Source organism: Calidris pugnax, unplaced genomic scaffold, assembly GCF_001431845.1.
Source record: "Calidris pugnax isolate Ruff unplaced genomic scaffold, ASM143184v1 scaffold103, whole genome shotgun sequence".
NCBI classification, from domain to species: Eukaryota; Metazoa; Chordata; class Aves; order Charadriiformes; family Scolopacidae; genus Calidris; species Calidris pugnax.
This window is the reverse complement of record NW_015090990.1, coordinates 14,442,874-14,466,261: the sequence shown is the minus strand read 5'-3', so window position 1 is coordinate 14,466,261 and position 23,388 is coordinate 14,442,874. Positions and strand designations below refer to the sequence as shown.

Genomic DNA, 23,388 nt, shown 5'->3' with positions numbered 1-23,388 from the left:
AAAACTTTGCTCAGTCAAAGTGCGGTTGATGACAGAAATGGCTGAAGGAAAACAGTCAGGCTACAGTCAGCTTTTTGTCAACCTAGAAATCAACGTGTAGAGTGGCCCTGGAATCGCCAGCTTTATCTACATGAAGGTGATAAATGCCTCGAGAGCAGCCTGGCACCGAGCGAGCTGTGTGATGCTTGCAGTACTCATCCACACTGCTGCCTGGTCTGCTTGCAGCTCAGGCTCAAAGCATTGAGGCTGTGCTGAGGAAGCACTTGGCTCCGGGCACCTGCTGGTAGATTGGGCTGTAGCACGTTGATGGAGAGCTTCTACCCATGTTGAGCACGCTCAGGCTCTGCCACTCCAGAGCTCAGTCTAAGTTTGTCTGAGCACATGCTTGCATGTAAGCTCTGGGGATGCTCGGCATGTTTTGATTTATGAACAGGCTTGGAAGTGCATTTGACTGCCCATGTAGATGTGCCCAGTACATTGTATTCTAAAGACTGACTTCATTTTAAGGGTCACCTGTGTTGACATTCACCTACTGCTGTCCTTGGCTCTGTTGCAGCGTGTTGTAGTATTTACATGGTAGTAGCACACAGCACCTCTCATTACAATTAAGCCCAGTGAAATAAACAGTAATCCTGTTACTTCAGTCACGCCTTCACCTGTCATTGACATCTATCCTGTATCCCTGTGTAGAGTGTTGGCAGTAGTAGTGTGCACCCATCTGGATCATGACACACACACGTGTGTTATTTTTCATCCACTGTGCCACATTCAGTGCAAGACATGTGTGTAAGTAACCACTCGAGAGTGGATTTTTGTTTCTAAACTCTTTTATGTTTTGTTTTGTTTTGCTTTGTTTTTTTCAGCACAAGCCGAGCGAGGCAGAGAGATGCAGAGCCAACAACCTGTAGTGGGACTTCGAAGGGAGAACCGTGCACTAACAAGGCCCTTCCATTCACCAGGCATTGTTTTCAGCGTATCCTCTTAACTCTGTTTGGGAGTTGCATTCAGGCGTGGAAGCTGTTCTGTTTTAGAGGGTTTTGTTTGTTTGTTAGATTTTTGCATTGGCAAATATGTTTTCACATATTTCTCGTATTTGTTAGAATATCATCAACTACTTTACTTTTTAATTTGTCTGTGTTATTCGTGCCTGTAGACAGTGAAGATAGGTAGTTTGCCAGTGGTATCACAGTCATATTGATTTGTTTTGTAAGCTGTATTTAGTGGGTGCAAGTGCAAGAAGCCTTTACAAAAATGATCATTTTTCACCAATGGCTTGGTAGAAACCACATGGCTTTCAGTCTCATGGCTTTCATACGCTTCTTGCTAGGTTCCAATAGAGTTAACCACCTATGAAGGTTTTATGGGAACAAGTTTTTACCCATAGTGTAAAAAGATGGCTTACACTAACTGGAAAGATGGAAATCTGACACTTTACATTGTTTAAAGAAGCAGAGTAGGAGTCACAGGATCCAAATTCTAGATGAGGAAAATTCCCAGTGCTGGGGATTTCAAGCAAAGCCTGAAAAGGATGTTAAGAGTCAACGCATGAAGGTCACGGAAAGGAGGGAGCATATTAAGTGTGAGGTTTGATTCTGAAGGCCATAAACAGGCAGACTTCTGACCTAGAATACTTAAGAATTCTGCAGACTTTGTCTTTTTTGTTTTTAGGTGAAGAATTGTTGGCACTTTTGTTGGAGTGACTCCTTTTGTTGCAGATTTTGGTATTTTAAGTGGCTAGAGCTTATGTGTTCCAGTTGCTATCAAACTGCAGCACCTTTTTAACCTTTTTGGCTTGCAGATGCCTTGTTTTTCTTGGTTGATTTTTGCAGGCCCCTTAAAAGTAGTCTGCAGAGCAGTTCAAAACCTCTCTATGAGAGAGCACCATGGTGTGCAGATGTGTTTGGGATTTGCCTCATGATTCTGTATTTTTTTTTCATTTTTTTAAAGTTTGGGTTGCTTGTTGGCACTCACGGAGCGGTGAACTCCAGAGCAGTGATTTTGCATTTGTGCCCTCCGCACTTTCTTCTCAATGGAAACAGTCGCTCCTAAAATGAGCAGAATCTTGGTTCTGGCCCACCTGTCCAAGTCTGTCATGTGGACTGTTCTGCAGGTTTTCTATTTCCTTTGTCCTTTCTTTTGTGTTTTAACATTTTCTGAACGTACTTAGTGATGTTGAGGTCTGAGAACTGTTCAAGATGGAAGGAGTGCTTCTAATGTTGTTTGAAAAAACACAATGAAATATCTGTTTGATTTGCTCTAAGTCTGGAAACATTTTCACTCCTGCAGGGGATTTTTCTGAAGGAAATCTCAGCAAGCTTACGTTTGGATTTACTTGACCTTTCTGTCTGATTGCACATCTTTTTTTCAGAGGAGCAGGAAGGATCTTGAAACTTCTTTGTGCTCTAAAGATAAATGCCAAGAATGTACCTTAAAAGATTGAATTAAGAAATACTCTTTCTTTAATGTTTCAGTATGGATTGTCATTAGTCTGTAAGGAAATAGTCCTGTTGACTACATTGTTCCAACTGCTACTATTGATCTATTGATTAAGACTCCAGGAAAAGGCTTCTTTTTGCTAAGAACTCATTAGCGAAATGGCTGCTTCCATAAAACTATCTCAATATATAATAAAGTCATTAGAGATTCTGCATGAACGCCGTTTTTCACTTTAAAAGTTGGGTTTAAGCCTTACCTAGCTTTGAACTTGAATAACGAAGTTAAGGTACTCATTAAAAATAGCATCTGTGGACAGATAGTGTTGAAGGCTCTGATCTTCATCAGATTGATAAATCAAAGGGCGTTCCTCCATCGTTGCCTTGTGTGTTATTCCTGATGCAGAAATGTACAGATATCTTATTGAACCGTTCTCAGCAGCTCTTCTCAAGTTGCACAGCCAAGTTTGCGGATGGTCAACAGTGCTCTGTGCCAGTTTTTGACATTACACATCAGACACCTCTGTGCGAAGAACATGCCAAAAAAATGGTAAGTACAAACCCCAAACTGTAATTATTTCTGTATTGAGATGATCGGGAGTTTTAACCCCAGTCTTTCTGTGAACTCTTGCTTGACAACTAGCAAGTTTACAAATTTAAGAGCTAGTTTCCTTTTATTTTTCTTAAGAGGGTAAAACATGCCAAACATTCCCAAATATATAAAGTATGTTGTGAACATCTTTTACGTAATTTTGAGGATATAATAAAGGATGCCTGAGAATTTCCTTCACTGGAAGAAATTTGATTCCTCTCTTGAATCAAGAAATAGAAAATCATTGTGAGAGATCCTGTGGTCATTCTGTTTGGGGTAACTCCTGGTCCTTGGATCTAAATATAGTACGTGTGGTGTGGTAAGAACACTGCATCTCAGACAGTCTCGGCACGTGGGACCCAAAATACTTTCTAGAGGAAGTGTAGATAGCAATTACGGCATACAAATAATGTTTTTCTACTTTATTTACCTTTTGATGACTATTAGAATTTATCTTTAATGTCCTTCAGGGATCTGTGGATCCCAGAGGAAAAGCAGTGGCCTACTACAAGTTGAGAGAATGCAAAAATTAAGATAATGTCCTCTGCTCTCTTTTATCCATTCCATCTTCCAGAACAAAACTTCTAGGATAATTCACAAACCCACTTCCGTCTTGCCCTCCATCAAGGCATTAGGTGTAAAACTGCATTTTTTTTGTTGTCATTCTGTTGTTGGGTTGTTGTGGGTTTATTGTTATTGTTTTTCTCCAGCCTTTCCAATACTTGTGAATTATGGAGTTTCCTGGATTAAAATGTGAGGGTCTGCGCTGCAGAGATTTGTATGGGATTTTCCCCCTCTCCCAAGCAATCTTCAGTGTGTGACTCAAGGTTTACTTCTGTAGCTTAAACAATCATTTGTCATTCTCAGTATGATGGCAACTGAAAACTGATGATGGTTTGATTTATTTTTTAATTGTTCAATGATTGCTCTCCAAAAGCAATGAGGCCTTAGTTGTTTACCTACATCCTTACCCTAGACCTACAGTATTAATTCCATTTCCTCAGAGTTGTCATTCTTTTATGGCAATGGGCACTTGAGGATGCTGGGTTCAGCTACTGCACACTATCCTCATTATCGCAACTTCACAACAGTTTTCTTTCTTTAATACTTACAGGAATGCTGCCAAAGGATACAGTTTTGCACTGATTTAGTTAGGGTTTGCTACGATGATTTTTAAAGTGACGCTGCACAGTCTCCTATTGAGCATACCTCATAATTTGGTCTATGTGATTTTTGCTGTTGGGGTCAATGAGGAAAGAAACAGCTTAATTTTGATAACCTTGCCTGGGTGTCAGTTAGTAGTCTGTCTTGCATTATATGTGAATGTCTATGGAATAACCAGGAAAAAAAGCAAGGAAAGTAATACTTGTTCTTAATATGGTCCCATTGCTATTGTCTTATTCCCAAAGGACAATTTCTTGAGAGGGGACAGTTCCCGTAAAGTTCAGCACCAGCAGCAGAGGAAACCCAGGAAAAAAACGAAGCCACCTGCACTTACCAAAAAACACAAGAAGAAGAGAAGGCGAGGCCCACGCCGGCCCCAGAAACCCATTCCTCCTGCAGTGCCCCAAGGGAACCTCACCATGCCTGCCAGTGTCTCACTGCCAGTAGAGATGCCCCACATACGGTCAGTGGTAGCCCTGCCCCAGTTTGCCCACTGCTAGCTTGAATGTTGTCAATGAGAATTTTAGAAAGGTGTGGTGTTGCTGTGATCATCAGCATCTGGAGCGGGGCTAGAAAATGCATCTCCATGTGACTGTTGAAAAAACACTTGAGTGGGTCATTTTAGATTTGAGCAGTTATCAAGTTTGATGGATAAAATGTCTTGCTCCTGATGCCCTATCTTATGTATTGAATCAACAGCCTAAGTGTAAGCCTCCTAAAGAAACATTCTAAAAGCATTTATTTCCTAGCTGATGAGGGGGGAGATGGAAACATGCATTATAGGTGGATGTGTGCTTGTAGTTGTCATTTGGAGGAATCCGAGTTGAACAGGGGGAACTAATGGTACTTTTTGTCCAGGAGCCCCTCCACACCAGAGCTGAGTGCCGATGAGCTGCCTGATGATATCGCCAATGAAATCACAGACATTCCACATGACTTGGAATTGAATCAGGAGGACTTCTCTGATGTTCTGCCGCGGCTGCCCGATGACTTGCAAGATTTTGATTTCTTTGAAGGTACCATTTTATTTTATTTTATTTTATGCTAACATGAACACAGTCAGTGAACTGAAGAAATGAGTGTTTCTAGAATGCATTTGGAGAGGTTGCTTGCTTTCCTACAGAGGTAATAAATTCTAAACAAGTAAGTGTGCGTTTGCTCAGTTATTTCTGAACTCTGAAGTAAAGCAGACTTTAGAAGACTCGTGTGTGTAGTTCTCTGCTTGCTCTTATAATTACTGCTCTGAAAATCCTAATTGGTTTAGTATTTTAATAATTCATTTTACATTTTTGCTGGCTGTCAGTGTTGCAGTTTAATCAAGCGTATTCTCAGTAATGGCATCTTTCTGCCATCGAGTGGGGCTGGATTCACAGTCAATGTTGGCTTTTGATAAAAGGAGAAGAGAGTGAGAATAAAATCTTTAAATACATTTTTGAAACTAGCTTTTGATCAGAGCTGTGCCTGAATTTCTGGATTCCAAAGCTCTGTACCTATCACATATAACAAAGAAATCAGAACAGCCCAGAGTTGCAGTATGTGATTTCTTTGGTCATTTTCTGATATGACGTGACATCAGACTGTGTTCAAGTTAAAATTAAGCTAAATTATACTGACTGTGAAAATTTTAGGTCCAGGCTGTAATGTGGTAAGTAGAAGGGAGTTTGTGGAATATTTCTGTTATTGCAGCATTGCAGAAAATCTTATTTAAGCATTTTTCTGTTAGGTCTAGTAAGTTTGGGAAGCATCTTGTATTGTAGTATGTGGAAGAGGAGGGCAGAGAGAGTGAGTTCCATTGAAGAGGAAGGTGTAATTTCTCATTTTTCTTACCTTGCTTACCTAGTGAACGCTGAATGAAATTATGAAATTTTCTGTGTATTGCAAGCCATTTGGGAAGTTTGTCATACGGTGCAGCTCTGTACCAAACTGTCTGTACATCTGCATCCTTAAAGTGCCAGTGCCAGGCTCACCTGAGAGGAGCACACTAACTTCTTGTGTCCCTGTTTCTGTAGGTAAAAATGGAGATCTCCTTCCGACTACAGAAGAGGCTGAAGAACTGGAACGGGCCCTACAGGCTGTAACTTCTCTTGAGTGCCTGAGTACCATTGGAGTACTTACACAGACAGATGGTGTGCCAGTTCAGGAGCTGTCAGATAGAGGGATAGGGGTGTTCTCTACAGGTGCTGGAGCTCCAGGAATGCAGTCCTTGAGTCGAGAGGTTAACACGGACCTGGGGGAGCTGTTGAATGGGCGTATAGTACACGATAATTTCTCCGGTCTGGAGCTGGATGACAACTTGCTCCGTTCTGCTACCTTGTCCAACCCACCTACGCCCCTGGCAGGGCAGATCCAGGGGCAATTCTCAGCCCCAGCCAACGTCGGCCTTACTTCTGCCACTCTGATAAGCCAGAGTGGCCTTGGGGAGAGAGCCTTCCCAGGACAGTTTCATGGACTTCATGATGGCAGCCATGCCTCCCAGAGGCCCCACCCTGCCCAGCTGCTGAGCAAGGCAGATGACCTGATCACCTCACGACAGCAATACAGCAGTGACCATTCACACTCCTCACCCCATGGAAGCCATTATGATAGCGAGCATGTGCCGTCTCCCTACAGTGACCATATCACATCCCCTCACACCACATCCTTTTCTGGTGATAACTTGGCAGCTACCTTCTCAGCAGAGATGCCCATGATGGCACAGCACTTGCTCCCAACTCAGCTGGATGTGCCACTTAGTGGGGTGGTCAACCCCAGAACTCACTGGGGAAATCTTCCTGTCAATCTTGGGGACCCCTCTCCGTTTAGCAACCTTCTTGGTGCAGATGGACACCTCCTGTCCACGTCCCTGTCCACACCACCTACCACCTCGCACTCAGAGACCACACAGCCTGCCTTCGCCACTGTGACCCCCAACAGCTCCAGTGTGCTTCCGGGGTTACCGCAGACCAGTTTCAGTGGCATGGGTCCTGCCTCCGCTGAACTCATGGCCTCCACCTCCCCTAAACAGCAGCTCCCTCAGTTCAGCGCAGCCTTCGGGCACCAGCTGAGCTCCCACAGTGGCATCCCCAAGGACCTGCAGCCCAGCCACAGCTCCATAGCTCCTCCCACGGGCTTCGCAGTGACCGGTGCCACCGCTACCAGTACCAATAACGCATCCGCGCCCTTCACCACCTCCAGCTGAGCTTGTCTGCCTGGCTCTGTGCAGGTAGATGGGGGACCTGTGTTTTCTATCTTTCCTTTTTTCCTTTCTCTTTATTTTTCTCCTGTCCTTCTTTCCTTCCTTCCTTCCTTTTTTTGTTTAATAAAGGGGTTCAGAAGAAAACCCCTGCTTCAGTACTGACCAGGGTTAGCCCTCTGTGAACCTTGCTGTAGCGTTCACATGTGCTTGTTACGCACCGGTGCTCATTTATTGCAGGCAGGTTCACCGTTCCCCAATAATTCCTTAAGGATACAGCACAGTTACTGGATGTAATTGATCTTAGCAGTAAGACCTAGAAATGGGAAGATACCTCAGATTACTGATGCATGTTACTGTTTCCTAGGGTTTGGATCAGTGCTTGCCATCCCATTAGCATCTGGTAGAAAGTTTTCCAGTGGGCAGAAGTCTCTTGATTTTTATTTTTTTATTATTATTATTATTTACTTTTTTTCCAGAGGTAGCATCTAGCATGGAAAACTTGGCTGCACGCATTGATTTGAGAATGGTGCATTGAAGTCCTAAGTCAAGATCATGGTTCAAGGATGAGTTTGGCAGTTTCTTAAAATAGTCTCTGACCTCCTCTGTGTGCGTGTGTTTGGGGTGCAGGGAGCAGCAGTTCCTTTTCTTCTTTTGGGGAAGAAGTGGGAGTTGTCCCCTTCCAGAACTGGTCACTGTTCTTACTGCATGATGATTTTTTGGTTTTTGATGATGATGATTTTTAATTCATTGAGCAGCAAGGGGATCAGTTGACTGGTTGCCCAGAAATCTGAAGGCTGATACAAAGTTAGCCCAGGGGAAAAAAGAAAGAAAACCAGAAGGATTGAAATAGATCATGGATTAGTGAAGATCCCTGTGCAGAAATTCCCTCCCTTGCTGAATTACTGTGGCCTTGTAGCGTTGATGATTTGCCTTTTCAAGTGTGGCTTTGTCCAGAACTCCTTGCCTGACAGGCTGACAGGTATTTCCCAACTGAAACTGGAAGAATTTGTTTGGTATTCTGCCCATCCACACAAATCTAGGTCAGACCCTTTGGTAAATTTCAAATGGATGCATTTCTCAAATTATGTCTAGCTACTGAGACTTTCTTGGATAGTTTTTTTTCTCCCCCTGGGAGCCATATAGTTTTTTTGACACTTGTAGGGTTTGATGCTCTGTGTGGGAAACTGAATGTACGTAAGGAACTAGCAGGTACCTATCAGCAGTCATGGCTCACCAAAAGAGAAATCACATCCTTCTGTCCGCAGGACAGTTTTGCTTTTACTGCCCGCCTGCTAAAGATAGTATTTAGTCTCTGGTAGTATTTCAGTTCTTAAAGAAAGGAGTCTGCTAGCTTTTAGATTATTTTTTTAAATTTTATTTTATTTTTTTTAATCCAAGAGATAACAGCAGCAGAAATTCTGAGGTGTTTGCTTGCATCTCTTTATCAGGAAGGGAAAAGCAGAATTTGCTTGTGACTTTATAGGGCTCAAACTTGCTACTGTACTCTGACTTTGACTGTAAAAGTAGCTCCTACTTAATATAACAACTCTGTACTCTTCTTGGTTTGTTTCTGAGATGCAGATGAGAGAATAGAAAGTCCCACATTTCAGTCTCTTACTGTAGAAGACAGATTTCATTCTACCTTACAGTAAAACATCCTACCTGCATCTATTCTAGTGTAATTCAGGAAATTCAGAGATACCAAGCACATGTAATAGGGAGGCCTAATAAATTGTTTGAGCAAGGGATCATTGAACAAAGTTCAGTTGCTATAGAAATTAATTTTGTTAGCAGTTAGGCCCACACCAAAATCTCTGACCCAAACCTCTCCTTCCATCTTGCTAAGGAACAGAATTTAAACGGGATAGGTCTTGTGTCTTATTACTATCATAGCAATCATACTATCCCTCTTTTCTTGAAAGATTTGTCCTCCTTAAATATAAAGGAGTATGGATGATGCATATGTCCTTTTCTGAAATTGCAAGTGTATGTGGGTGGAGGAAACAAACGATTTTCATGCTTCTGTTGTTATGAAGTCCTTATTTCATACTTGGTAAAATAGATCTTAATAATATAAGCCGAATATTTTAAGTGGTGATTTAAATATGTTTGTAACATTTAAATGTTTTTAAATCATGTAAAAAGTTGAATTGAAGCCTATGAAATCCTGCTTGTGATTGTCCTGCTGATTGAGGAATGCCCAGTGGTATTGTGAAATGAGGCAAATCTGATGAGGCATTTATTTATTTTTGTATTATGTTCCCCATACTTTGTTGAGGAGACAACTGTTTGATTTGCAAATGATTTTTGTTGTGTCCGTATACCTTCTTCAATGTGTTTGGATGATTGGCTGAAAAAGAGTGGAGAACTAGAATACCAAATGGTTAATTCTTTAATCTGCTTGTGTATTCATGTCATTTTAGAGGATGTTAATTTCTATAAATTGGTTTCGGGGCTTTGGTCTTGAAATCATTCTTGTGCCCATCAAACTTTTTAATGAAGCTGCAGCTAGTGCAGAGTATATTTGCCCCACATCACATTTCTCTTTCTTAGCAAATGCCGGGAGGGGAGGGAGGAGAGGAACTGAGAGCCAAGTTGTTCTTGGTCATGTTGGTATAAATTACAGAGGAGCTCTTTGGTCTAAGGTCACTGTAAGTTGCCTAACTGAGGTCTAACTCAGAGCAGAACCCAGCTCCTAATCTGAGCATTGGTTTAGACAGGGAATTTCAGAAGCTGTCAAAGCTGGCAGTTCCGTAATTCCCATTTGAAATCAATGGCCGTTATGTCCCTGCATTCCTGCATTAAGGCAGCCTAGGATATCAACTCTCTTCCCTCGCTTAGACATCAGTTTTTGTATATCCCTTGATGACTCTTTCCTGAAAAGTGAAAACATAACATTTTTCAATGAGCAAACTAAGTTTGCAATAAAGCTGCACTTTTAAAAATAAACTTCAGTTTGTATACATTTGAAATAGGAATCCCTCTATCCTGTTTGACACAGAGTTCTGAAATGGGCCACCACTCTTGCCTTTTCCTGGTTCACCTCCTGTTTTTTCACTGCCGCTGGTTTCATGGTTACAGCCTACCAAGCAGTTACGGGTCTTGATCTTAGCTTTACAAGGTGGATCATTCCAGGTGGGCTTCTACACCCACACAACCTGTTGACTTCAGTGAATCAGTGTCTTACTGTTGGATGCGAGAGATCCAATCTGAGAGATATGTGCAGCCAGAGATGTTTCACACTTCTTCCTCTGGGAAATACTGCAGGTCTGGTTAAGGTAGTCCTCGAGGCTGTTATTTATGTGGTTCCTGAGTAGAATCTATGCTTGCTCACAAAGGTTTTTGAGTATCATCTCGTATAGCAGTTAGCATTCTAATCACCCTTTCACCAAAGAGTCAATGTAGCAATTTCAGTCCATTGATTTGAGATGGTCAATACCTGCCATGCCCTTTGCTTGTTAACAAATGGAATAAAGGTAGTTGAACCTAATAGTTAATTTCTTTACATAAGATTTTAGTTTTAAAGAATTGGAAAAAAAATTAGACTTAGAATAAAATACGAGTAACATCATTTTTTGTAATAATAGCACCTCAATTAGTCTTTGTACAAAAGTACTTAACATAAGATGAACTTTGACAGTGTATAGAGGCTCATCAGGAACGGCCTTGTGCTGGCCTGGTGTGTAAGGCATTGTGTTAGACATGCTTTGATATTTCCTTTCATGTAGGAAGACTTTACGCCAACTTTGAGGGGAGCTGTATGCACTTAGATACCTCAAAGTGCATTTGCTCTTTGGCCTCGTAATTACTGTGATACAAGAAGATGTATGTATGATGTAAGAAGATGGAAAAGATGCATCGTTTTGTCTCCTCCTGGCTTCCGGTTCCTCGAGGTTCTTGCTTAGTTCCCATCTCGTTAGTAGCATGCTTCTCTCTGTGGTTGGGAGTAAAGGCTTTAAGTTGATAACGCTGAGAGGTGGCACAGTTGCAGGTCAGTCTCAGGCACTGTGGAGAATATGGCAGCAGCACTAGATTTCCCACTTCATTCAGCAAGTTAGTGAAACAGGGGTTTGCAGTTCCCGTTTGGAAACCATTGCAAGGCCCCGAGCAGCTTATCACCTGCTAGGCAAAAATCAGAGATGGTAGTGGAAGTACAAATGCAAGGGAAAAAAAGTCAATGGAGAGTCATCCATAATAGCAAAGAGAAGCCAAGGGAAATGGTGCTTTTTTGGGGGGGTTTTGGTTTGTTTGTTTTTTGAGAGGAATGGGTATTAGTTGAAAAATTGGTAATTTCTATTGTGAGCTGATAGGCACAGTGTGATGCCACTGGCTTCAGGGGCACGGCCAAGACAAAGGGTCTAGGATTGAACCTGCAAACCAGTAGCCAAATCCAGTTTGAAGCACATTTTGCTGTAACCACATTGAAATACAGTCTGGGAGTGAATCTGCTTGCCAGAAAAGAATAATCTAATGAAGGAGTACCATAAACAGTGGACAAGTGTCTTGCCAGACAAGCTGGTCCATGTTGTCAGTCTGCTTCTGAACTCCAGCTCTTCCTTGAGCTCCTGCAGTGTCATGGCTGCTGCATTCCCCTGTAGGCATCTGCAGGGCTCTAGGGGCATTTCTCCCTGTCTGTGTGCTGCAGCAAGCTAAATACAGTGATGAGTTCTCCAACCATATGAGCCTTTGAGCAGGGAGGAGGGAAAAATTTTGAGAAGAGCCAGCTACTTGCAGCTGAATCTTTCAGGACTTGGAGGGCACAGGAACGGTGGCAGGAGGTGCTTTCAGCAGACAAACAATAGCAAGCTTACCTGCAGTGAGGGGTTTATGTGTGTTCTGGGTAGCTTCCCTGGTGGGATGTTTCCTTTTGCTTTTGTGTTTTCACCAATATGTATGAAAGAGTCTCCTGTGCAGGCCTCTTGCAGGGTCCAGGGGTGGTGGAAATACTAACTGAAGAAATAGTTTTGTGCTAATGTCTTTAGGTCTTTCTGATCTTCTGGTCGCAAGGTCTTTCTGATCTTTTGGGTAACATTTAATGATAGGGTGTTGTGGGTTGCTTCTCGTACCTCCTTTATTTCCTTTCTCTCTACATTCTTTATAATTCTTTCTTTTATTCTCCTGTTCTCAGATACTTTTCCAGTGTTAGTAATGCCAACTGGTAAGTCTTCCATGATCCTGAGCAAATCTGATTGTAAAAGGAAGAGAGATTCCTGCAATTCATAACATATATTTTGGATGCTAGAATGACAGTGCAATAGATCAAAGTATTTCTCAGATCAGTGAGTAAGATGATGTTCCACAGCATGCTAATATATCATGAACTAGATGCTGAGGGTACAACATTGATCATGGGAGTGCACACGCTAGCAGTGATCGTGCAAGCATTTCTAGCAAGAGTTTATCTTCTCAGAGGTTCCTTTTCAGAAGTGCATCAGTAGAAAGTCACAAATTAAATTTTAAATTATTCTTTTCAATGCCTGCAAGCCCAAATAAAAGTAAAGGAGGATTGGTGGAAAAATATACGTTTGTGTTTACTAAACTTAGACTTGGGCTTTAGGAGAGGTCTGCTTATGAGAGACCTTAGCTGTATCAGGTAAAGATTTGTTTTTGTCTTTAAAACTAGACAAAAGCACTGTTGTTGGGAAAGAAAGGTTTGGTGGAGGAGAAATAGTTACAAAAGATATGTCTTAGAACAATTTTCTTATTCATGTCTTCAGCCTTTTTTTAAAAAAAACAAACAACTGACTGTTTTGGGAGCTTTTCCCTTTGTGGTTCTGCTACTTCTCATGGTTGTTGGGTTCTTTGCTTTCCTCTGTTTTATTCTGCTTTCACATACTCCTCCTCTGGCTACCATGGAATAAGGTAACGTAGTGGAAGCATGAAAGGAGAAAGTGAGCTTAACCATAGATTGACAGCAATAGTTGGAGAAGACTTTCTATCTCTTTGAAGTAAGTGTTGGCACCTCCTCAGTCTACTCTGGTTCATAGAATTCAGTCTGGAAACAAACAGGATGAAACTTCGGCTTTTGACCTTAAAACCGTACTTAGCCGATGTGGAAAAATGCGTTCTTCCTACTCCTTCCCCTTGCTAGTCCCCCAAACACACACACAGTGAGATGTCCAGAGTACCCGCATGTCCACCGCCTGTGCGTGTTGAACTTGGTCCAGTAATGCTAATGTTTTACCTGCTTTCTGTCAGTGTCAGCTGGTGCCCGTGGAGGTGAACTCTGGATAGGTAGCGTTCCCAGATATCCTCTGGAAAACTTTAACTTCGGTGCAGATTCCTCTGATGTAGCTAATGGAGATGGCATTGGCTTCTACCTTGGAGTGGACTGATTTATCCTGAAATGACTCTCTAACCTGCGGCTTGAACAGTGCAGTTGGTTCCGGTGCAAATAGATTCATTCTGAAGTGATGGACAGTTCAATTCTCATGCAAAATAGCTACATCCTACCAGAAGGGGTTGAACCAGTTTCTCTGAACAGTGATGACCTTCACTGTACAGTTTTGGGTATGTCTCAGGGATTCCTTGTGAAAATAAGGGCAGTTAACAAAAAAAAAAAAAAAAGTAAATAGTTTTAAAAGTAAATAATAATTTAAGGTAGAGCGTCACCTAAGTGAGAGCGCAAGAAGGAGAAATCTTTGTTCAGTTTTATAGTCCACAGTGTCTGGCTTAGGGACTCTTTCTCTTCTCGGGGCTCTCATCTCAAGTTCAACATACAGAATCTGTTTCATCACGCTCAGCTTTAAACTTTTTATTTAAAGATTCCCTTCCCCAATGAGCTTTCAGAATACTTATTGTAGATTTTAAGAGAAATGGTATATTAATTTATGCTATTAACATCACCTCATAAATTATAAGTTTTATACTAAAGCTGTATTGAGTGTAATGAATTATGTTGCATATGTGTTTTTAATAGCTATAAAATTATATTCAAGCTTTTTTGGAAAAACAAACTAGTGAAGCACCTTTTTACACTGGATCTTTGCCGTGTCAAGGTGTACAGCTATTCTTTGCTACCTTGCAGATATCTATATATATATATATAGATATATATATAAAAATAAAATAAAATGGTATCCTGTATCAACAAAGCATAGAACTCTTTTTAACCCTTATATTACTGTTCCTATAACTCTTTTTAAATTTTATTTTGAGTGTTACATTCTGCAATAATTTATCCGTGGTTTGTACCTATGATTAGAAATTTAGTTACAGGGTAAATAGATCAAATTTTAAAAATCCAACTACTGTAGCTGGAAGTTGTGAACCAAGTTTGTAAGATCTTTTATCTTTTTTTTTTTTTAATGTATTTATTTCCAGTTAGCTCTGTGAGTTGGAATTTGAAAAGTCAGAACATTAGGAATCTACAGTGTCTTATTCAGGAATATTTCCCCTCCTTTCCTCACAAAGGAATTCCCACTGTGACTTATAAATAGAATTAGACTGCTTGTGTGCATGTATGTATTATATATACACACAAAAAATATGCATTGGGGGGGATGTATGTGCGATACGAATGTGTATATTGTATGTAGGTCATAGTTTTGTAAAGAGAAAAGTAGTTGAGAGGTGATGGAATGTATTGTAGAAATGTGATTATTTAGTAGGGGGTTGTTATGTCCTCACTGTTGTATAAATAACTGAAACTCTCTACTACATAATCTTCTGTTATAAGGCTAACTCTGATATCATGTCAATTTTACTGTTTTTTAAATGAGTTGCATTGAGCCCTGTTTAAAATGCCATGAAAATACCAAGCTCCCAAAGACAGCCTTTAAATAAAACAAAAGGGGGAGGAGGAGGAGAGATGGGAGAAACGAGTGGTGTTTTTCAGGAGAAACTGAAATGGGAAGGTTTGCATTTGGCGGGATGGGGAGGTGTGGGAATTGCTGTATCTTTGCAAATTAGTACCTGAATCTCCTGTGGTCTGACTTGGAAAATGTTGTCAATCAGTGTACTTGTGTTTTCTGATTAGGTTGTAAGGGACACTGTTTGTGGAGTGATGTCCATTCTGTAAAAGGATCTTGCCTTCAAACTAGTTTCATTTCATTCCTGAGGGTCTTTGTGCATCTTAATTTTGCCCCAAAACTGCTGTCGTGGGATTGCAGAACAAAATACTCTTTTGATCCAGGGAGTTTCACTTGCACTGTGAAATTCTGAATTTAATTATGGCCACTTAAATTTTTTCTTTTTTTTTTTTTCATAATTGGAGAAAGAGGATTTCTTTATAGGAGTTCTCACTTGAAATTGTGAGAAGTCAGAAACATTCTTACAGATTGGCTTACTCTTCATACTGTTTTATTTAGGCTGGAGAAAGTAACCTAACTGTTATTTATTCATACAGTATCACTTTCAACGATGATGATCCTGGTGACTTTAAAAATCTGTTTAGAAAAACAAAGCTTCCAGTATTGCACAGACATTTGAAGGCTTTTTTTAAGCAGTTGCAAATCAAATCTTAATTTCCAATTTTTGTTTTTTTCTATATCCCCCTCCCTACCAGTATGTTGATACCCTCCAGTCATCCCTCCTCCTTTCCCCCTCCCCACAATTTGGTTCTGGCACATACGCATACAAGTGAAAAGGCAGGGAGGTGGAAGTTGTCAGAGGCCTTTCCTTCTGCTTATTTGGTGGTAATAGGACTTAGCAGCATAAATCTTTATGCCTTTATGGGGAAGAATAGACCCATTTTTGTGTATACCTGTACAGAGAGATATATCTGTATATGAGATGTTGGTAGCACTTTGCTGAATGTGGACTTGCCCTCATGATATACAATAAATACGTATGAATGCAATCGATCTAAATCTATATGTACACGCATACAGATGTATAGATGGAATATACATTGTATCACACACGTCTGCATTAGTTGTGACATGAGTAAGTGTGTGAGCTAAAGAGAGAGACTACCCACCTAACGTACGTGTAACAGGTAAGCACTTGTGCCAAACAAGGTTGTTTTCATTCTTCTGAGGGATTTGGATGACATCAGTGACTGATCTGAGCTTGGTCAGATTTGTGTTACCTCAGCCCTCCCAGTGGAGTTCCCTTGATACGTTTCTGCTGTTGTTTATTCTGTATTAATACTCGTTGAGGCCTCTTGCAATGCCGACCTCTTCTGCTTCTCTGCTCCATTGCCTCCATTCCAGCTCCTCCTTGTCCCCGCATCTCTACAGTTTCTCTTGCTAGCAGCCGTCAGCTTTCATGGCCCAATCCAGCTCTGCTTACGCATTAGGGAAGTTCTCTTGGTGACTGTGGTGGCAGCTGAATTGGGCCCTGAGCACTTGCTTGAACTTCTGCAGAATTTCCCAGCCATTCAATTGTGCTTGAGTACAACTGCGGCTGATTTGCCGATGAACGCAGACTTTTCTTAGAACCCGATGCAAAGCTTCCTAGCATATTAAAAGGTTAACCCAGCGTCATATTTTAGAGGTAAAGGTTCAAAACAAGAAAAACAAACCCACCAAAAATGATCTTTAATTTTCAGCCCCAGTGAGAAAAAGGGAGTTTAGTTTGTGTTTCCCGTAATGCAGGCAGGCAGCAGAAGGCAGCCCTGTGCTCTGCTCTGAGCAGTGAGGTTGTCATCAAACATATGAAGAGAAACACAGCTCATTACATTTTACCATTAAACAGATTTTAAAGTGAGCTGCAGAGTTGACCATTAACATGCTAGCACTTTGCATCTAATCGGGTATTGAATGATTTTGCTTACGCAAGTAAATTTGGGTTTAAGTATTTTATTTTCTGTTTTTTGGCTAAATGGAGTTTCTATATCCTTTTAGCAGAAAGCAGCTGTCAGAAACCTGCTCAGTCACATTTAAGCACTGTTGAAACTCCTGGCTAACTTAGGCTTCAGGTTCAGTGGAGAATGCTGCTCCAGTTCTGTCATCGCTGCATTCTGCGTTTTCAGTATGGATATGGCACGATTTTACTTGGCCACAATTCAGCCATGGAATTTTGTCTTCCTTGCATTTCTATTAGAAAAAGGTAACTGGTATACTGTTCCATCTGAGCTTTCATGCGATCATACATGATGATTTCTATAATACATCTGTTCGGGCGTGTGTATGGGTATGTCTGTGTACTGTGTGTGTATAATATAATATATACACACACACATATTACACTATTTCAGTTTATGTATGTGGAGAACATACCCGTTGGTTCTCTCCTGATATATACTCATGCATACCTATATTAAATATGTATATAGTGTGTAGATGTCCTGCATATACATGTGTATATGTTATGAACCTTGGTTGGCAGTTCTTTTCCCCACTTTTTTCAAATTGCTGTCCCTTCTGACATATTTTCACTGAAGCTGCATTATATAGAAGAAATGGAGAAATGTGTTATCAAAGTTTTATTTTAAAAAGGAGACTCTTAATTATCTAAAGCCATTTGTAATTGTCTTTTGAATTTTTACTAGAAGGGTTGTTATTTAAAAAAAGAAAAAAAAAAGGAAAAAAAAAAAAGAGAAAACAAAAAACCAAAAGCAAGCAGACAAGCCCTTATTCCCACCATCACTTAGATGGACATAAGAAAGAAATGGAAACACAAGATTTTAAGTATTTACTTCCTTCAGGAGTTTCTAAGGCATACTGTAATCGCCTTCTGCCCCATCCCCCCTTTTGTCCAATTTTAATTAATGATTCATGGTTTCTTTTACACAGCTTTTTCCCTCATTACTTTACTTTCATAAATCATTGTTCACCTCCTACATTCAATAGTACTGATATCACTAAGGAGATTTCATGTCCTTCTGTCCTTTTCAGGAGAAATACCAGTGCATCACTATTGTGTTACATTTTAACATACTTTGTGGAGGATGGATGTTTTTATTGAAGATGTCTATAACAAGTCTTTAACTTATTTAATGTGAGAAGCCTTCATTGGAATCTATTGTTTGTTTATTTCCAACGAGTTTCTGCAACTGTTTTTTCACCAACATATTAAGTCGTTCTCTTATTTGATGTCTGAGGTTTTAGGGTTTGGGTTTATTGTTGTGGGTTTGGGTTTTGGATTCTTTTTTCCCCCCCTTCAATTCCCAAAAATGTTTATCTGCAAGTGGAGCAAAGCAGATGTCAGAATCTCAACCGATATCCTTTTTGCAGTTAAAGGTAAATATCTTTGTCCTAGATTTAATAAAAGAGAAGGTGGCAAATGGACAATCTGAAGTGCTTGGAGGGAACGCTCACTTTTTTTAAGGCTGTCTCAGAGCAGTTTGTGTTTGGTGTCATTTTAAAGGTAGCTTGATCATGCTTTGATATCAGAAACAGCCTTGTAACAAAGAGCCTCGTACAGTTGTTTGGCCACTAGAGTTTAAAATGTGAACAAGTTGCAGTGGGAAAGCAAAGGTGAGGCAGTGTATTTTGAACCAGTGAATTGTAGCTTGCAAACGTAACCTGATTTTGAAGTAACTGCATGGTAGCAAGGATTAGCAGTCTCTTACACCCCTTCTCTCTTCCCTCTCATCCCTGACACATGTGTTCAGCATACCGTACATTGGGAAAATTAAACAGCTTACTCCAGCAAAGCTAAATCCACTTAATGACTGCTTAAAGGGAACATACAAACTCGCATTGCCGCATCCCGTCTCATGGTATTAGCTGGAAGACTAGCTAATACGCACAAAAAGCCCAGTCCAGGTTGCTTCTGCTGATGTGTCACTTTCGGAGAGTGCGGTGCACGGGGATGGCCCTTTCCTACAGGGTCCCCGGCAGCGACAGCAACTCGCACTACTGCTTCTAGTGCTGGAGGCCCACGGACAGCATTCCAGGGGTGGGTAGGAAAGCTTGCGTTTGTACTTTCCCTTTAAATAGGAAAGGTTGGCTCACGTGTTCCTCATACTTCTCAATGAATGTACTGTATTACCATTTAAAAAAAAAAAAAAAAAATCAATGGGGAGAGATTTGCAGCAGCTGAAGGCCACACCGTCCCCTATTACCATTTAAAAAAAAAAAAAAAAATCAATGAAATGATAATAGATTGGTCTCCTTTTGTTATCTGGTCCTTGTTTAATTTGTTTAAGGGTTTTTGTATACAAAAGTTTACATTTTTATGTATATTTTTCTTGTGTAAAAACTGATGTAATATGTGTATAAAACACTGTATGTATTATCTGTATATAGTGTGACAAAATGATTTTCTTTCTTTCTTTTGGATGTATTAATAAATCTTGCTGTGAAGTAGCCGTGTTTACTACGATGAAACCCTCTTCTTCACGCCATTTTGCTAAGTCCACGATGTATGACTATTGCCCAGGCTGAAATCTAATCCATTAAGTGATTTATTCTTTTTTAAAACATATCCTAAGTACAGTTATTAAACTGTACTTTGCTTAGATAGCTGTAGAGTCTGATTATGCTCTTGCTTATTCTCTGTTCCTTTCTAATAACATTAGCTAATTAGTTTTGCAAACAAGCTGGGGTCTTCAATCTCAGTACGGATTCTAATTATAGTGCTTTCTAGCTCTGGATCACTGGCCTGGAGACAGATCCTCTTCATCTTGTTTTCTGTTTTGAGTTGCAGAACTGTACTTGAAATATAATTTAAGGGGTAGAGAATAGAATTTTATCTTATATGTTGTTAAGTTTTCTAAGATTTAAAGAAATATATACCTGCTTCATCACTGAAACTGAGAAGTTGGAGTTTGGTGTTATTTTGAGGATTAGCACGTGAATGAGAAGTGATGGTTGCTGAGTTGCCGTGGGTCAGGTCTCAGGCAGGGTTGCGAGCCAGGTCCTGCGTGTGGTGACCACCTGGGTTGGTCAGACGCTGGGCATCACTACTGCTTCGTTTGGACGAGCCAGCCATGAACGGGGTTCAAGCTGCTGTTCCTGCCGCCTTGCTGTGACTGGTGCCATCTAGACTGCCTTGGCTGGCATCGACCCTCCAGTGCTTGGGTTTGCTCTCTGAGACTGGCTTTTCCGCTCAAAAGGATGTCCTCTCTTTAGATGGAGCTACAGCTTGGATCCTTTGCAGTAAGTAGATGGCTGCTTCATCTTCCTCTCACTGTTTGTTTTGGGAAGTCTTCCCCTTTGCTTTCTGACATGAGGGTGTGTGCTACAACTGGTGTTTGCTTTCCTAGTCTCCATCTCCTATGTGTTTGAAGCGGTGACTTGCAGGGGAAAAGCAGTCATGCCCTAGGTGAGACCATCTTCCAGGTTCTGTTTTTCATAAGCAGTCTCACTTAATGCTGCCCAGATCATCCGAGTAACTATCAGCAGAGATTGATGAGAAGAGGAATCAGTAATTTTACTTTTCTTTTTAATGAACAGTGGCCCAGCCATTCTAGACAGTGTAATTAGAGCTGCGTTTCTTAGTGCCTGATTGTAATTCAGGCCGAGGGATACGCGGTGACAGTGAGCGATGTAGTCTTCCATGCTAACACACGCTGCAAAGGTTTCGCAGCAAAGGATGGAAGTGGTTTGTGCTTTACTACCTTGCCTTCCTGGGAGATGGGAGTACACAGAAAGAGCTGCATCCAGACATTTGTCAAAACAGAGCCATGACAGAAAAGATCAGATGCTTAAAGTAAACAAAAGGGGAGTCCAGCAGCGTAAGTTCAATTCAATATGGCTGGAGAAGATCTACCCCAAGCTTATGCGTTCTAGGGAATTTTCAGGGTTATGGTCCTGAGGCATTTGGACACTACAGGGGTAACAGTGATGAGGCAGTTCTGTGCAGTTCCAGCTGTGCATGTGGATGTTGCAAAGCTGGTCCTTTGGAGTGCTCCTGTCTCAAAGAGCACTCAAATTCAAAATATCAAGAGATGGAAGAATTGATCCTTATGGAGAAAATAGTTGTTAAAAATCTGCTTTTAGCAAAACAGCAGAAGTAAGCTGTTAATCGGTGTAGGATTTGTAGGCCGCGATGAGGAGTAAGAAGGTAGAAGTTAGAAAAATGGGGGCTGTTCCCTGGGGATGACTCCCTGGCAGAAGCAGAGTTGCCTGGTCTGCTCCTGAGCTGAGTGTTCTCATGGGGCTTGACGAGAGATGGGCTGAGACCAACTGAATCACCTGGGATTTTTTTCCCAGCATTTCCATAAACAACAAAGAAATGCTGCTCTTAGAAAATGTTTGCATGGGTCTCAGTCTGAAACTTTACAGAAACAATCGGTCACTGTTCTAAAGCATTTCAAAACACAAATAGGTTTTCCTTGAAGTATCAATTCAGGAAGAATGTTGTACATCTTTCTTTGTATTTTGACAGTCTTTTCGAGCTCCAACAGTAGCCTTTTAATAGTTGACAATTATTTTCTCAGGAAAGCTCATTTAGTTTGTACTTGAAAAGCAGGTGACATTTTGTTACAAGAGCAAGTGGGACTCTCATATCTGGTGAAGCAATTGGAAGGAGTGACCTGTATTAAATTTGGCAGTGGGCTTCTTACAGAGGTGAAGACAACCTCTATCTGTTCCTGCATAGTCACAGAGCCTACATCCCAGTGAGGACTGGTACTCTGCAGCTGCCAGGCCTGAATTGGAGATATAGGATGCTTATTTTAAGGGGCTAGGAAGTGATTGTACTGGCATGAAGTTCAGCTCAGGAACGGCTGCCTTATTTTACTGCTATTGCTAATTTATGACTTGTGGAAGGTGCCGGTGAAGAGTCTTGGTACTGCTGAATCTAGTAAGAAAATTGAAGTGTTGTGCTAAAAATGCCCCTGAAAGCAAAGTAGCTTTGATATTCAGATGCATTCTTGTGCTTCTGCAGGGTACAGGGGTACAAACTTTCTATGCCCATATCCAGTAACTCCTTTGACAGGTGTCCTTAGGACCAAGAGGCTTGCATGTCCTGCTCATCTCTCACATCTCACTTACAATAGCCACCAGCATGGGGGAGAGTCCTGTAACGTGAACTCAGTCTGGCTCTGATGCCTGTTTCTGCTCAGCTTGTGCACCAGCTTCAGGTTCTTCCCTCTTTAAGTTTAAAATTTAAAGCCTTTGCTTTCATGCTGTGCAACTCTTGATGGAAGAAACCCCCTTGTAACCAGCCAGCAACTGTCCCAGGGGGCTCTTGCAAATCTGATCTGCAGGGCCCTCTGTGATGCTGATACAGATGTAAATGCTGTCCTGCTGACCAATATTTTTTCACAGCTCCCTTGTGTTCTGCAAGCCCACATTTCCTAGGAGGGTGCCACGGACTTAAGCCTCTTCCAGCTTCCCAATTGTAGCCATATTGGATGCAGTGGTGCCCCTTTGCAGCAGGAGAGAAAGTGCTGTGGGGAGAAGGAGGGGAGAAGGTCTTTCCAGCTCTAGACCTGTGCTGTGAACCCAGGGAGGGCAGCAAGGCTTGCAAGGAGCCCAGCTGACATCTCCCCTGTATAGACAGTCCTTCATCAAAGCATCTGTGTGGTACCTGATACAACAGGGTATGGGTCATGTTGAAAACAACTTCACAGATGAAAAAAAATCTTAGTTTTTCTTGGGTTTTTAGTGTGTTGGAGCATTTCTCTTCAAGCTGTGGCTCTCTTGCACCGAGGCTTTACACGTGTTAAGAATGGCAACGTTCACAAGGAAATGCATCGGGCCCAAACTACAGCTGAAGGAGTAGCAGCAACCCTGGCTCACCCAGGTGGTGCCAAAGCATCGTCAAGAATAGAGATGCTGATTTATGCCACATTTGGGCCAGTACTCTGCCAAAGTTTGATTCTGAGCTGTGAGTCTCAGTTACCTGTGGTCAGTTAGAAGTTAAGGCTTCTTCCAGCGAAAAGGTGGCAGGACCAGCAGCCCGGCTGAAGTGTTCTACAGTAATGCATGCAGCATGGGCAACAAACAGGAGGAGCTGGCAGCCTTTGTGCAGCAGGTAAGCTATGATGTAGTCACCATCATGGGATTGTGGCAGGATGACTTGCATGACTGGAGTGCTGCATGAGATGGCTACAAACTCTTCAGAAGGGACAGGTAAGGAGGGAGAGGAGATGGGGTGGCTCTGTGTGTTAGGGAGTTTTACAAATGTCAGGAACTTAATGATGGGGACAACAGGGTTGAGTATGGGTAAGAATCATAGGGAGGGCC

At 41.4% G+C, this 23,388-nt stretch overlaps 1 protein-coding gene across 5 annotated transcripts in view; it reads left to right on the top strand.

Moving 5' to 3' along the window:
• Nucleotides 1-19,266, top strand: part of INO80D (INO80 complex subunit D) — a 46,197-nt gene extending 26,931 nt beyond the window's left edge. The window contains exons 7-12 of one of the 5 annotated variants that reach the window (XR_001413388.1): nucleotides 864-973; nucleotides 2,849-2,982; nucleotides 4,434-4,651; nucleotides 5,047-5,204; nucleotides 6,198-17,356; nucleotides 18,145-19,266. Coding sequence is in view for 4 of the 5 variants with exons in the window: in XM_014954441.1 (XP_014809927.1) it covers nucleotides 864-973; nucleotides 2,849-2,982; nucleotides 4,434-4,651; nucleotides 5,047-5,204; nucleotides 6,198-7,366 (1,789 nt within the window). In the remaining variant the exon portion in view is untranslated. Of the gene's footprint in view, nucleotides 1-863; nucleotides 974-2,848; nucleotides 2,983-4,433; nucleotides 4,652-5,046; nucleotides 5,205-6,197 lie in introns of all 5 variants that reach the window. The other 4 variants (XM_014954441.1, XM_014954440.1, XM_014954439.1 and 1 more) reach the window with 4 other exon arrangements.
• The last annotated feature ends 4,122 nt before the right edge of the window (nucleotides 19,267-23,388 follow it).